Genomic DNA, 14692 nt, shown 5'->3' with positions numbered 1-14692 from the left:
GTGTGGGGGGGGGGGGGGGGGGGAATTAGAAACATGTGAAATAACCCCATTTCACAGGATGTTGCCATATTGAAAGGGGCGGGCGAACAAAGAATGTTCAGGTTTATCCTTTCTGCTGAAAAACCTTGTTAATATAAAGATTTTTTCGAAAAGGCTAAAAAATAATTTTCAACATTATTCTGAACAGCAAGCACTGTGTTGGCTTTCCTAGTTTTAGCCAACGTTATTAATTCCTGGAAGTTACAGTTAAAATTATACAGATACATTCTTTAAAAATTTCTAGTAGTTATTTGTAATTCCCCATGAGCACACTGATTATGTTTTCCTTTTTTTTTTTTTTTTAAAAATTGATGTGCGTGTGCAGTGTAAAACACAGATTTGGCAGTGTGATGTGGGTTTAACGAACATCACATGTATAAAATTCCTGTGGTTTCAGTTGATGGAGAGACAGTCTCCAACTGGTTGACAGAGCAGTGAGAGCACTCCGGTTAGTATTACAGATTTTTAGGGGTAGCACAAAAAGGCTTAGGTGTCTCTTAAGGAATTTTTAACTGTTGTAGTTATTTGGGGGAGAAAAGTTAACCAAAGGGAGCTGATGTTCTCCATCTACCCCTTGGAGAGCTCAAAAGTGAGCGCGCTGGTCCGGGCTCAGGAAGGCTGGGCTCAGCTCCCGGCACCACGGGCGCTTTGCTGAGGATGCCTTCTCCTGCTTGCTCTCTAAAAGCAGGGTAGCGATGCTGGTCTCAAAATGCTCTCCAGTGATAAAATGCCCGTTTTTACCGAGTTAGTGACTAGTCCTCTGCAGTATTACTGACTACCAGAGCTGCTGCTTCAGCTGCCAGTTGGCTCATGGCAGGCAGCCTGCCCTGCCCTGCCCGATCCCGCACATCCAGCTCTATTCTGATCTGATTGAAGTGGCCTGTTTTCTGTCCGAGTATGAAACTTCTGGATCCGTAGTCTCCATGCAAGTAAAGCAGCTTTTATGAAGTGGGCTTCTATTTCTGGGATACAGGATCAGGCACTGTATTGCTAACGTAGTCTATATTGTTGTATTTAAACAAAACTAAAGTATTAACATCTAAAAATCAGCTGCCGCTCAGTATGTTTTACAATGTTTCTTAATGCGCATTTCTTTATCGACAATAGGTCCTCATGCTGTGAGCTGCTATGGTAGGTCTGGGCTTCAGAGGAGAAGTTCAGATCCAGAATCTGACCATAACTCAGACTTCTCCATCCCCGTACGCAGGGGATGAAAGGAAATTCCTTCTAAAAGCTTTGGTTCCTTGTTCTTCCAGAAACAGTGCCAAATTTGGTGGACGCTGAATTGCCAGTTCTGATAAGTGCCCAGAACTATCTGTATATTTCTATTCAGTGCAAAATTTATGGTTACGTTTATGTATTTCTAAAGCCCCGTTTTTGCCCTACCGAGAGTAGAATTTCAGGAAAGGCACTTCTGCGCTTGGGAGGGATGCTCTGCCATGGGAGTTCAAAGCAAAGAGGTTACATGTGTTCCTTTTTCTCCCCATCAGTCTGTCGTATATTGCCATGGAGGACGAATTGGGTTCTTTCAAGGAGATATTCGTCTCTTATCTGACGATATGAAAGCATTGCGTCCAACCATCTTCCCTGTCGTGCCGCGGCTGTTAAACAGGATGTATGATAAGGTGAGTTTAATTTTGCTCTTTTTGTAATAACAAAGTTTTTGTCCCTTTAGTACTTATGTGAAAGCATTCCCTTATCACGGTGATTTCCTGAGCAGGTCATACTGTTTCTGCCTTGCTGCAAACGCATTCTTATCCTGTGTAACTGATACAGCTGCTCCAGTCTGTAAGTCTGTATTATGTTGATTTACGCAGACTGCAGACACGGCTATTGCATACGGACGTGAAATCCCTCCGCGTTAGTCCCTTACCCTGTTCTCACTGAGGTTACTAGCGATATTGCCAGAGACGAGGGGTTTTTTTCATCAGAGAAACGCCAGTCAAACCTGGACGCACTAGGACTTTGTGTGCCCTTCAACCAGTTTTGGAACTGGTCTCTCTTTCTGGTGGCAATGACAGCTCAAAATCAGGAACTGCAAAAAGACTACGAGGACTTAGGCAGCGTAAATGTGAGGTTGGCTTTTGGATCTGGAAATCTTTAAAACTGAGATGGTCTTGAAAAGCATTTAAGACAGACACGTCTGGTCATCATGTTAGATCTGTTTGACCAGCTGGGAATATTTATTCCTCAGAAGACTTATCCCCTAAAGATGGGCTTAAGCACAAGCTACTGATTTAATTTTTCCCCAAGGTCGGGACTGTTGGATCAGGGGTTCTGGTGCCTCATTAGAGGGATGGGCACCGGCGGGTTCTCATTAGTACAGATGTAGTTCATGCTGGTGTCTGATTAAGCTTAGGTAAACGCAGCCCCCGTCATCTCATCAGCCAGCGCTGATACCTGCTCTAGCTGCCAAGTATTCGCGTTGCTCATTCCTAGTTGCTCAGATTGCATGATTTCACTGAATCCTATCGTAGAAATCATATAGAAATAGCAGTCATGTAAATCTAGTCAAAGCCTACCCTATCATCCTCTCTCCTCCTTCCCCCGAAGGAACAGTATGTACAATAGTGAATGGAGAGAAACAAACCGCTCCTTTTTTTTTTTTTTTAATCCAATTAAAAAAGCCGTAGTGTAGTCTTACTACACTGTAAGCAATACTTAACTGTATTGCTAATGTAACTATACCCTACCTGGCACTGGCAGAACTGTACAGCTGTAATTGTAAGAACAAGCTGTTGATGTTTTCTGTTTCTCGGGTGCCGCGCTGCCTGCCACCCTGCCCTCCCGCAGATCTTCAGCCAGGCAGACACGTCCCTCAAGCGCTGGATCCTGGAATTTGCTGCAAGACGGAAAAAGGCTGAAGTCCGAAACGGGATCATTAGAAATGACAGCTTGTGGGATAAACTTTTCTTTAATAAAATACAGGTAAGGAATTTAAGAAGTGAGTCTAAAGTCGAAGAACTGTCATTTCTTCTAGCAGCGACTGGTTTTCCTTAAAGTCAGTGTGGTCCATGTGCCTGATGATGAACTGTGGGCAATTGCTACTCACTGGCGAACAGCAGACTGAAAATGTGAATAGAAAAAGGATATGGAGCACAGTTGTTTGTTCCACTAACTTTTGCATTAACTTTTGCTACATTTATTTATGTATTTATTTTTAAACACCATGCATAAGATGCCAAAATTTCACTTCCATTAGGGATAGTTTTCCAGAGGGGAAGGGAGAAACGCAAGGCAGCCTAACTTTTGCCACATCCCTCCTTCGGCAGCACCGAGAAATCACCTATTTGCAGAATAGTGCCTATTTTTCGGACCTCTTGGGTACAAGCTGTGGCCCTGCACAGGCACCAAGGCGGGACGTGGTGCAGTGCGGAGGCATTTGCCCTCTGCCAGGTGAAGTTGTCCAGAAGCAGGATCGTAGCCCCCGACACCAGGGCTGCTGTCACCTCCTTTGGTATTTGGGTGCTCTGCCTTGTGGGGACTGGGCCCCCGCCGCGGGCCCTGCCCGTGCCCCACGGGTAAATGGTTTCTCCCCGCTCACGCCCAGCAACAGGCAGGGGAGAGGATAGCATTAAACCCACTCCTGTCCCCTCCCAGTGGGGATGAAAGTCGGGAAGGTGGTCATGAAAAGAGGAGTGTTCTCAAAGAGACGTTGCTCCCAAGTTTTCTGCAAATTCTCTATAGATATGATTGGATTTAGGGGCAGGTTTCAATTGGGCATATTCAAAACTGGTTTTTTTCCTAAGAAAACAAGAATAAGGGTGTAGAGAAAAATGCACAAGTAAATCACGATTTAACAACAGGGGAAAGAAATCAGAATGCCCTGCTGTGTGCCACATATCTCCTCAGGAAAAAAAGATTAAGTTGGCTTTAAACCAGTTTTTCCAGGCCCTGTACTACTCCAGGAGGCTCTGATTACTTCATTTTTTTTAATTGGATAACTTATCTGGAGACACGCTGCTTTATTTTTAACTAAAGAAACTGACTGTACTTTTTGTATGCGGATTAGTTGTCCTCAGTCTGCAAAGATAGCAGAATTCACACGATGCTGACGGGAGCGCAGACATGAGGCAAGCCAGGCTGCATATTGATTCAGGATCTGGCGAGACTGGCAGACTCAATCAGGAGTTGTTTTCTTTTGTGCTGGGTTTTCTTTTTACTTTTGGAATAAGAAAAAGGAAATGAAAGGGGAAAAAAGAAGTAAAATGCGACACAGGAATTGATGTAATACCCTCCACAAATATTTGAAGGTCACCTGCTTTAAAAAAGGGACAGCGTTGTTTCAGATGGCTGGGGAGCCAATTCATTAAAAACAACGCGGTGCAAATGAGCAAAGAAAACTGGAGGGGGGAAGGGTCTGGTTTTTACCCAACAGCTCCCCAGAGCCATGTGTGCTCCCTGCAGGCCACGGCTGCCTCCCCGCAGGTCTGCAGCCTGCCCAGGCGCAGCAGCCGCAGGAGTGGAGACCGAGCGGCCCATCCTCCGAGAGATGTGGGACTCCCGCCCCCGTACGTCGAATGGGGTTTTTTTTGTCTTGGGGCACTATTTCTACCCGTGAGGGGGACAGTTATTGCTTTTAAGCTTTAGCTGGCTTTTCATCCCTAAGGAAAGATTCAGGGCCAGTTCATATTTCCTCAGCACGGCGGCATCTATTCTAGAGAGAGCATTTTGTGCGAGCTCTGTCTAAGCAACGCTCACGGGCGCTGCCATTCCTGCCATCTGTAATGATCTGTGATGCTTTCTTTTGGTTTTCTCCCGCTGTCAAACAGGCGAGTCTCGGTGGGTGCGTTCGCATGATAGTAACAGGGGCTGCCCCTGCGTCTCCGACTGTCCTGGGCTTCCTCCGTGCGGCCCTCGGATGTCAGGTAGGCTCGCGCGGCTGTTGGGAGGTGTTCATTTACTGTTAGTTAGGAAACGCACTGCATTTAAGAAAGGGGATGGGTTAGGAGCTCGGAACTGCATTTGGGACGGCTTTACCGGGATCGATCCAACGGCAGCTGCAGGGCTTGGGGCAGACGCAGGGGCCCCGGGGCCCCCCCGGTGTCCCCGGCCTCCCGCAGCCGTGGGGCTGGAGCGGGAACGACCGGTGGCCCTGGGAAGTGAGCGCTGCTTTCGCTGCGGGCAGCTGCCAAAAAAAAAAAAGCATAGACTCATCCCACCTGTTTCTTGGCACTTAATGGAGTACGTGCAATTAAACGTGCTTGTGCATGCGCTAGGAACTTCGTTACACGAGTTTTTATTCTATGTAGAAATAGAGAAAGATAATCTTCAGATGGCAATTTAACCCACTTGAGATGTCCACTGCGTTATTTCTCTTTGACTAGGAAGCCCAGGGCAACTAAAAGGCCTCATTCAAGAGCCTAAAATTAGGCAAAAAAAATTAAAAGGTGTTTTTTCAAGATGACCCACAAAAAGACTTTTTTTTTCTCCCCACTAATAAATTCCTCTGGTAGAGTAATGTCCTTCTTGACTCAAAAGCTAATTGCTGAACTTGTCTTCTCACTATTTTCAGCTCTACAGAGCCGTGGGAATTCACAGTCGTGTAAATGAAATTTTGTATACAGTAAGAGCCAGGGAAGGTGTCCCTGTGTGAAATGTGTGCCTGTGCGTTGCAGCTGGCAGGACTGTGCAACGGAAGGCAATTCTTAGAACCTTATTCTCTAATAAGTGAAATAATATATACTGCTTTAAAGACAGCTGTTTCTTTGTCAGGTTTATGAAGGTTATGGCCAAACAGAATGCACAGCTGGATGCACCTTTACGACCCCAGGTGACTGGACATCAGGTAACGATTTTCTTCCACCATTTCCAGAAAGAAAAGAAACGCGCACTTCTTTTGAAAATTCTGGGCTGCGACATCACAGGGTGTTAGGCAACATTCGCCACCGTGTGAATAATCTTCAGCAAATGTAATGTTCTTGAAAGTGCCGCTAGTCCAGAATAAGTACACAGGGATCAGACGTTGGGCAGGTTTGCCTGGGGAGACTTGGAATTGTCCCTTGAGCTGTTACTTGCGATACTCTCATCTCTGCGCTCCCGGCCCTGTGAGTCCTCTCTAGAGCACTGGAGCTGAATTTAAAAGAATGTTTGTTATAATGAAATGTTGGAACAAAGAAAAGATTAATACATTTCACGTACCTAGTTAGCAAACTCAGGCTTTGCATACAGATCCACCACTACTCAATACTTTATATATTTCAGGCTTTCAAAACTTTTGAATCTTGACAAAATCAGATAAAAATTAGCACTAAGCTAGATTCAGATAATACACACAAATACTGCAGCTTAATTTCTTCTTCATATAATTCATCAGTATTTATAAAAATGTTTTGAAATGGTTGTCATACTCATTCAAATGAATACTAGTAGGAAACCTGGACATCAGATATTAATGGGTCTGGCCAGTTAAACATTTCCTTCTTTCCAACCTGGATTTTCCGTGGCCGGAGAAGAGCACGTGCTTTCTTTTCCCAGCACAAGTGGCCATCCGTTCGGTTTTCTTCAAACCAAAACCAGCCCCTTGCAGACACTGGTGCGTCCTGGGGCTCGCTGCCCGCCGGCCCCCTGCCCGTGCCCTGGCCAGCCCTGGGCAAAGCACCGCTCGCGTGCCAGCGCCGCATCCTCGTCCTCATCCTCAGTGCGCTTCGATCCGGCTCCTTTGCAAAATGAGACCTCGGCCCGCGAGAGCTACGGCGCACGATGTGCTGTCACACGGAGCTGTGACTCCTCTTTCCAGTCCGTTTTTCCTAGTGGCTCTTTCTGGGGAAAATAGGCCTGTTTTGAACACCGCAGTGCTCTAGCAGTGCTTGGTGGCTACAGCAGACGTTGCCCTCGCTTCAGCTTTGGAGAAACCGTAGGGGTGGGGGGAAACGTGTTCAGCGTAATGGCGCTGCAGTTGGTATTCCCCGGTGATTAAAACAACGGGGGTCCAGAGCTTTGAGTGCTTTTACAACAAGTTAAGCTTAGAAAAGGGTTTAGCCTCTTACAGGTAAGGGAGACGTGGTCTGTATTTCAACATGTTTGAAAATAGGCATTTTGTATATCCAAAGAGGAGGTTTGGGTATTTAGTCTTAGTAGTGCAAAACCTTAAATGAAGAAATTATTTCTGCACACAGACACAGCTCCTGCAAGAACATCCACTGTATCTACAACTATGCAAGCAACTAATAATAAAATGCTAACTTTTGTTTATAGGAAAGATGACAAGTGACTTGATAACTTTGATTTCCAGGTCATGTAGGAGCCCCTTTGCCCTGTAACTTAATCAGATTGAAGGATGTGGAAGAGCTGAATTATTTTGCTTCCAAAGGAGAAGGAGAGGTAGCAAATCACATTTCTGTATCAAATTCTCACTAATTAACACTGTATTAAGTAGTTATGTAGTTACAAAAGCATTTTACCTTTGTAAGGTGCATGGCTGCTGATGTGTTACATATTACAATCAGGAAAGGAAAACGTCAATTCAGCAGTAGAGCAGCAAAGCATTAATTAAAAAGGGGCTGTGGCAGTACTTCCAGCCAATGCCATGCCTGGTTACCTTAAAAGCTAAGACTGAATTAATTAGTTCAGCTAAGAAGAACTGAATTGCTGCGATTTCTACATTGCTGATATTTCTATATTGCACAGAAATTAAACTTATTGAAATAACTTTTTTTAACTGCAAGCTGAATGCAAACCAACTTCAAACAAATCGGGTTTGCAGTCCCTACTTCATACTTCCATTAGTTTGAAAAAAATCCATAGGTAATTTTATAACACAACATATTTTAGTTTCATGGAGCAGAGTCATTAAGTCAACCTTTAAAATATTTCAATTTTAGTGAATTACTCTGTAGTTTGTTAGTATTTACAGCAGAATAATAACATAATTTATCAGCAACTCTGACTGTTTTGCAGATATGCGTGAAAGGACCGAATGTTTTCAAAGGTTATCTGAAAGATGAAGAGAAGACAACGGAAGCGCTGGACCAGGAGGGCTGGCTTCACACTGGAGACATTGGGAAATGGTTACCTGTGCGTACTGATCGGATGCGTAGTTCTTATGCCAATTGTATTATCCCATGTAAATTTTCAAGTACTGAACTTAAATTTCCAAGCAGATCTATCTTTACAGAGGATTACATTTATATTTTGCAGAATAAACTCGATATGTCAGTGAAGCATTTTCTGGCAATTTAAAGAGCTCTGTTAAAAGCAGACTGCTTACTGAGTCTCTGTGGTTAAATAATTTCTCTGGGAACTCTCATTTCTTTCTCCTAACAGAATGGGACTCTTAAAATTATTGATCGGAAAAAGCATATATTTAAACTTGCTCAGGGAGAATATATTGCACCAGAGAAGATAGAGAATATCTATATCCGCAGTGACCCTGTTGCCCAGATCTATGTCCATGGAGACAGCCTGCAGGTAAAAACTAAGTTTTCAGAAAATATTACCTTATTCTTTGTAAATAGAAGACAGAGAGCTGGGCATGAACGAGGGGAAAGCGTGAGTGGATCATGCCCCATTTTTGCCCTGTCTCCTTCCCTCCCTCCTGTTCTGGAGCTGGCTGGCAGCCACGCAGGAGCTGAGTTGCCGGTGTGACCCTAAGCAGCTTGGAGGATGTTTTGGCCAAAGATCAAGCCTTTAAATTTGCTTCAGTGTCACCCGTTGGGTCTCTAACACTCTCCTTTGCCATGTTACCTGCAGTAAGCCAGACGAAGGCAAAGCCACTGCTGCTCCACAGCCGCTGCCTACCCGTTTTGACCAATCTTGTCCTGTTTATTCATGTATTTATACAAACGCGTACAGCTTCTGAAACCATTGCAATTCATCCCTCTGCATTCATTGGTCACAAACATGAGGCTTCCCTTGGCGTTGGAGTTTGCATGATATGAGCTATGTTCGGCTCTGACTCATGCCTGTGAAAAATTTAAGTAATGTAATTAATGTCCAGGCAGACCACGAACCCAACTGAAGGTGTTAAAATTGTTGGCAAATGCAGGAACAGTCACAGAGAACCATTTTATCTGAGGGAAAGGCACAGACACGGAAATATACTTCACTACGACACGTTCGCAAATTATCGACATAATTAAACACGAAGTGATAAACATGTAGCAAATTCAACCAGCTTCTGTACTCGCTTCAGTGTAGGGCCTTAAATGTCGTTCAGCCTTTGCCTGCAACTCTCCTTCTCCTTCGCCTACAGGCCTTTCTGGTGGGAATTGTGGTGCCTGATTCCGAAGTTATGCCAGGCTGGGCAAAGAAAAGAGGGTTTGATGGAACATACGCAGAACTCTGTAAAAATAAGGTTTGTCTTTGTATCTATCTGCAGTACAGATATTTTTTCACTGTAGCATAACCTAGTTGGAGTAGGTGTCTATTATTAATGATCTCAGCGTCAAGAATTATTTCCTCGCTGAAAATGAAGCAGGGTTGGCCTGGATACAGGGATGTGTGCTGACTGATGGTACAGACCTCTGCAGACTCCTCCATGGGGGGACCAAGGGTCTGTCTTGCAGAGAACAACAGCGTGGCAGTAGGAGAGGTTGTGTTTGTTTAGGTGCCTTAAATAAGGATTCCAGCCTGATTTACACAGGCTCTCTAATACTGAGTAACTGAGTTGCATCATATCAATGAACACTGATGCCAGTGAGTCATGCCACTGGTATCTGTGGGAAATAATTATGCATCGAACTCTGGCAAATGGTTGAAGGATTGCAAATTTAAGCATCTATGTCATACGCGTTTGAAAATATAACCTTACTTTTCATACTGAGGAAAGAGTTAACATCACCACACTTAAGTTTAATGTTTGTACGTTTCTTTAATAGAATATTTGCTAATTATGTATTAACTACCAATAAGGCACTTGAACTTCACTCAGAAACGTTTTCCTGATGAACAATGACATTAATTGCATGTAAGGTTGACGCTGATGTTTCATGAGGAACTTATGTGTCTTAACCCAGGAACTGCAGCAAGCGATAATGGAAGACATGGTACGGTTAGGTAAGGAGAGCGGACTTCATTCCTTTGAGCAGGTAAAATGAAACAATTAATACATTATTCAGCGTGGTCAGACAGGCAGTTTGTCCATTTGTATTGAATGGGGATGTGCAGCTGCACACAGTGTTTTCTGAGAGCGTGCTTTATTGCTGGCAAGTTGTATTTGTTCCTTTGAAAAATACATACGCTGCGATTCTGCCTTCCATTCATGCTTGAAATTTGAATTCAGTTTGGTGAAAGTTCTGTGTGCAGAGGTAAAAATCTAATCCAGGGACACGGATAATCTCCAGTCTGACAACCAGGGGTCACGATAAATATCTGTAGGACTCTGATGCTTCTGCCACTGAAAGCATTGTTAAGAAACTGGGTCACTAATTACCATTCTTATAACTGACCTAGGAAATGCTGCTGGTTTACTTATTTTCAGCCTGTGCATTAATTCTTTGCTGGTGCTTGTGTAAATATTTCTGCAACAGAGCTACAAACACTTCAGAAGGAGAGATCTGAAATCAACCATGGATTACACAGCATTAAAAACACATTAAAAATAAATCCACCACATTTTAAAATGTCAAATGCTTATTTCTGTTAAAATAATGAACATCTTAATCATTACATATAATTAGCAAGGGCCTTGTTGCTTTTGTTTAGACTGTTTCTGGGTGGTAATTCTCATGAGTAATTCACCATATCTGAGTGCAGCAGAAGCACCATTAAACATAAACTTGTTATTCTTCATTTCTCAGTTACATATGCTAATGAAATGATAGTAAAAAGAAATTAATTTAAAAATGAAATTCAATATAAAGCACGGTTTGTAATGCACGTTATCGTCTGTGGTAGTCAGTCTGGTTTGCTCCTGCCAGTCTTCGCAGCATGACATACCCCCAGGTAATCTAGTCTACCAGCAGTCTGCAATTAATAAAGTCGCGAGGAAAGCCTTGCCATCTTTCTAAAAGTTAAGAAGAAATGTTTTGCATTTCAAAACTGAAGGGCTTCAAAATTAACATCTCTCTTGCAATACGTAATCTTAAACCCGAACTTTGAGCCAGATATTACGGCTGATGCTCTTGTGGGATGGGATCCCCTTTATATGGAAGAGCCACTCTCTGCCATCCCCGTCCTTGTCTGCAGCGCCGGTGGCCTGAGCTCGGACCTCTGGCTTGGAAATGACAACTCTGGCTTCTATAACCAACAGCTTCCAGGGTGCAGGCTCTGAAAGCCAGTGCAGCAAGCGGGGGAAGCATTAATAGCACGAACGCTGATTTTGTGAAGGACGTCACTAGGGGAGGAACTAGACCACAATGACTACAGGGGAAAAATGAATCACACATCTAATGGGAATTTAAAAATTGATTCTCAGTCTATATCTCTGCAACTCCCAGTCTATCAAAATGCAAACCAGTCTGGTTTGGGGAATCACGAAAGCAGCAGGTGGCTGGGGAATTTTGTCTTAAATTGGTGGACTATGACCAGTCACGCAGCAGTTTTTTGCTTTCTCCCACACCAGCACTCCCAGAAATGCACTGGAAGGAAAAGCTCGCTCCCATCTGTGCCGCCAGGCTCCCTGCTGTGCTCAGAGACACCGCCGTTAACAAGGGCAGCCTTGTAAAATCCTGTTTGCCCAGGCTGAACGATTTCATGTCGTTTAACTAGCTAGTAAAACACCATCAATTCTTCTTCTTTAAAGATGATCATCATGTACGTTCTTTGTACCTGCAAAGCTTCATGATAATTTTGCAAGACCGAATTAGGGCTGCTTACTTTCTTTTGCAGTTCGGTTAAGATGATGTTTCTTAGCACGACTCCCTGCCCTCCCTCCCTTCCCCTCGCTCCCGTAGTCTTTCAACCGTGTGAAACTCTGCAGTTACAATATCACATATGGCGATACTGACGCTCGCGCTCCGCCTCACTGTGTTTTGGCCTTGGTTTCATATGGAAAAGACGTTTATGTGCTCATTCTGCCCGAGAGCTCCCTTCTGCGCTGGCTGGCTGTCGGGTCAGCGCGGACGCGGGAAAACAAGCAGGAGAGCAGGGAGTGGTGAGGGGTGGTGGAGGGATTTAGTGTCACCTTGGAAGACTTGGGCACATGAGGAAAATTCTGGGGACACAGTGGAAGGGTCCCCTGGGCTCCAGGCACAGCCAGAGGCAACCACAGCAAGGCTGGTGTAAGAAGTTACGCTTATTCAGTGTGATGCCTGTAATTTTTGCTATAAATATATCCCTTTTTTATTTTAGGTCAAAGCCATTTACATTCACTCTGATATGTTCTCAGTACAAAACGGTTTGCTGACACCAACGTTAAAGGCTAAGAGACCAGAACTAAGAGATTACTTCAAAAAACAAATAGAAGAGCTATATTCAAGCATCTCCATCTGAAACCACGGGAAGAATGTTCTGCATAATGGACTTCGGAGCAATATTAGAATAACACTCAAAAGTACAGAGCCAGAAGGGCACAACTGAAATGGATAAGCATCTGAATCTTACATTTGAGCCTTGCATTGTTCTAGGATTTCACCACTAACCATAATTTTCCTTCTTTTTTCCATCAGGGGTGATACAATTCATTTTTTACTCTATGTACACAGTAGGGTAGTACTAAGAAGTATGCTAAATTGCCACAAAATATACAGACATTTCAATCTATGACTGAGTAAATTATGGAAACTTACCTTATTAATAACCACAAACATTTCTAATGAAAATAGGGAAAATTTCAGGTACGTCTGTTGATATTTGATTGTATATAACCTAATACATTAGAAACTAAAATTGTGGGTAATTCAATAATGTGGTCTACCTCAAACAATCAGCGATTGATGGTGAAAGTCTGTTTTCCCTGATCTGGAACTTCAAGCTGGATATTGGTTTATATATAAAGTGATAGTTTTTATATTTTCCAGGACATAAATTACATTGGTTTGATTTAATCATTAATGACCTAACTAACAACCAGAATAGAAGTGGGAATGAATCTCCTGCTACTTGTACTTAATAGACCTATTAGTATATTACATCTAAGGGATTAATATTGCCCTGAAATTACAAGAACAGCTTAGGAAGCGATAGGATAGAATTCCCTCTATTTCCTTTTCATCCGAACTCCATTCATACATGGCATGCTGGTTTTACATTAGGGCCTCCTTCAGCGCAGTACGCTCACGGACATCTGAACTACTCAAACTGAGAAGGTTGCAGAAGCATCGCTGGCTCTGTGGCGGCTTTCTGTGGGAGTTCACGTTAACCCATACGCTCCCGGTCCCTAATTTATTACTTTACATGCTGCTAATACCGCGTAGTCCAGTTGGACTAACTCCCTTTCAGAAACAGTGCTAAAGAAACGGCGCACGAGGTACAAGCTGCGATTCTGAACGGGGCTTAGCAAAACGAATTGGTTTGGGAGAAAGGCCAGCCTGAGATGCAGCAGTGGAGGGCATCCTTCGGCTGGCCGTGGAGGAGGAACAAATGCTGCTCCAAAAGGCCCACAGGGATGGGCGGAAGGCTGCGTTAGCCGTTGCTGTTGTAAGGTGTCGTGGTACGGTAGAACATTGGACGTGGTTGCAGAAAGGCCTGCTAAAAAAACGTCTCCACGGTCAGACCTCCGGAAGCCTCGGTCCCCGCTGCCGTCACTTCCAGCGGCCTCTCTGGAATGAACAGCAAGTGGTCTGGATAAGGGGACAAGTCCCATGTGGAACAGGAGCAGACTCGAGAGCTCTCTCCTGATCCAAAGCATGGTACAAAACAAGGAGAAGACGGTAATGTCAGGTCGCTTGAATACTTGGACTGTTGGTGGCTTCCTTCTGCTAAACAGGGTCCTAAATATGTATGTGTATTTTAATAGCTGCTGTTTGTTGCACCAGTGCATACTAGCATGGAACCGTGCCTGCTAGATCTTCTGTGCTAGGACAATGAAAGCACATTTATTTTTTCTCTTAAACTGGACTCCACTGTAGACTTTTGAAGCTAAAAGTTTAAGTTTTTAATCTAAATAATCTCTTATTTTCTCTCTGAAATTCCATTGCATGCTTCAAAATGAAATAAATTGAATTAATGAGTTAGTGTTACAACCAGACTGATTTATTGCAGTAATTTCAGAACAAAATGATACAAAGGGAACCGTATCAGCTAACATAATCACTCATATAAAGAACATAGCGATTTGATTTATCAGATGTGGAAGGACCTTTTTGCGCCTGATTCTTCATTTGATTCCAGTGCAATGACTCACATCACTCCAAAGCAAATAAGAAATACCGCTACTGTGATCTGATGGTATTGTACATTCATCTTTCACCAGTGTACACAGCAACAGCATCCCTGGGGAATTTGCGTCTGCCATGTCTACAGAGGATAGGAATTAATCTATAAAATCTGGCTCTTTAGGTCAAGTCATAAAGGATTTTCATCTCTGCGGAGTCTAGTTCATCTCCTGTTTGTATCAGCCAAAAGACAGTCATTACACACGCATGCTTCAAAGCAATGAAGAATTAGATTCAGTACAATTTCCTGTCTGTTTTAATGCGACATACTTTTAAAATAAAATAAAAAAACCCCCGTCATCTAAAGAAGTACAGAAGAGCTATTTTCCACTGACCTTTTTCTACCACATGAATTTAATTTACTTTTCTTCTAAGATGATTTCAGATTTCTAGACAAC

General features: G+C 43.4%; 1 protein-coding gene across 1 annotated transcript in view; it reads left to right on the top strand.

Annotated features, from left to right (window-relative positions):
* The window catches only part of ACSL6 (acyl-CoA synthetase long-chain family member 6), a 47096-nt gene extending 33009 nt beyond the window's left edge, over window positions 1-14087 (top strand). The window contains exons 12-21 of the mRNA XM_009322727.1: window positions 1530-1664; window positions 2833-2967; window positions 4812-4907; window positions 5755-5827; window positions 7274-7362; window positions 7939-8055; window positions 8305-8448; window positions 9233-9334; window positions 9996-10067; window positions 12271-14087. Of these exons, the coding sequence (XP_009321002.1) occupies window positions 1530-1664; window positions 2833-2967; window positions 4812-4907; window positions 5755-5827; window positions 7274-7362; window positions 7939-8055; window positions 8305-8448; window positions 9233-9334; window positions 9996-10067; window positions 12271-12411 (1104 nt within the window). The 3' untranslated portion in view covers window positions 12412-14087. The remainder of the gene's footprint in view (window positions 1-1529; window positions 1665-2832; window positions 2968-4811; window positions 4908-5754; window positions 5828-7273; window positions 7363-7938; window positions 8056-8304; window positions 8449-9232; window positions 9335-9995; window positions 10068-12270) is intronic.
* The last annotated feature ends 605 nt before the right edge of the window (window positions 14088-14692 follow it).

Source organism: Pygoscelis adeliae, unplaced genomic scaffold (assembly GCF_000699105.1).
Source record: "Pygoscelis adeliae isolate BGI_AS28 unplaced genomic scaffold, ASM69910v1 Scaffold34, whole genome shotgun sequence".
Taxonomy (NCBI): domain Eukaryota; kingdom Metazoa; phylum Chordata; class Aves; order Sphenisciformes; family Spheniscidae; genus Pygoscelis; species Pygoscelis adeliae.
The sequence above is the reverse complement of the archived record's forward strand: the minus strand, read 5'-3'. Positions and strand labels throughout refer to the sequence as shown.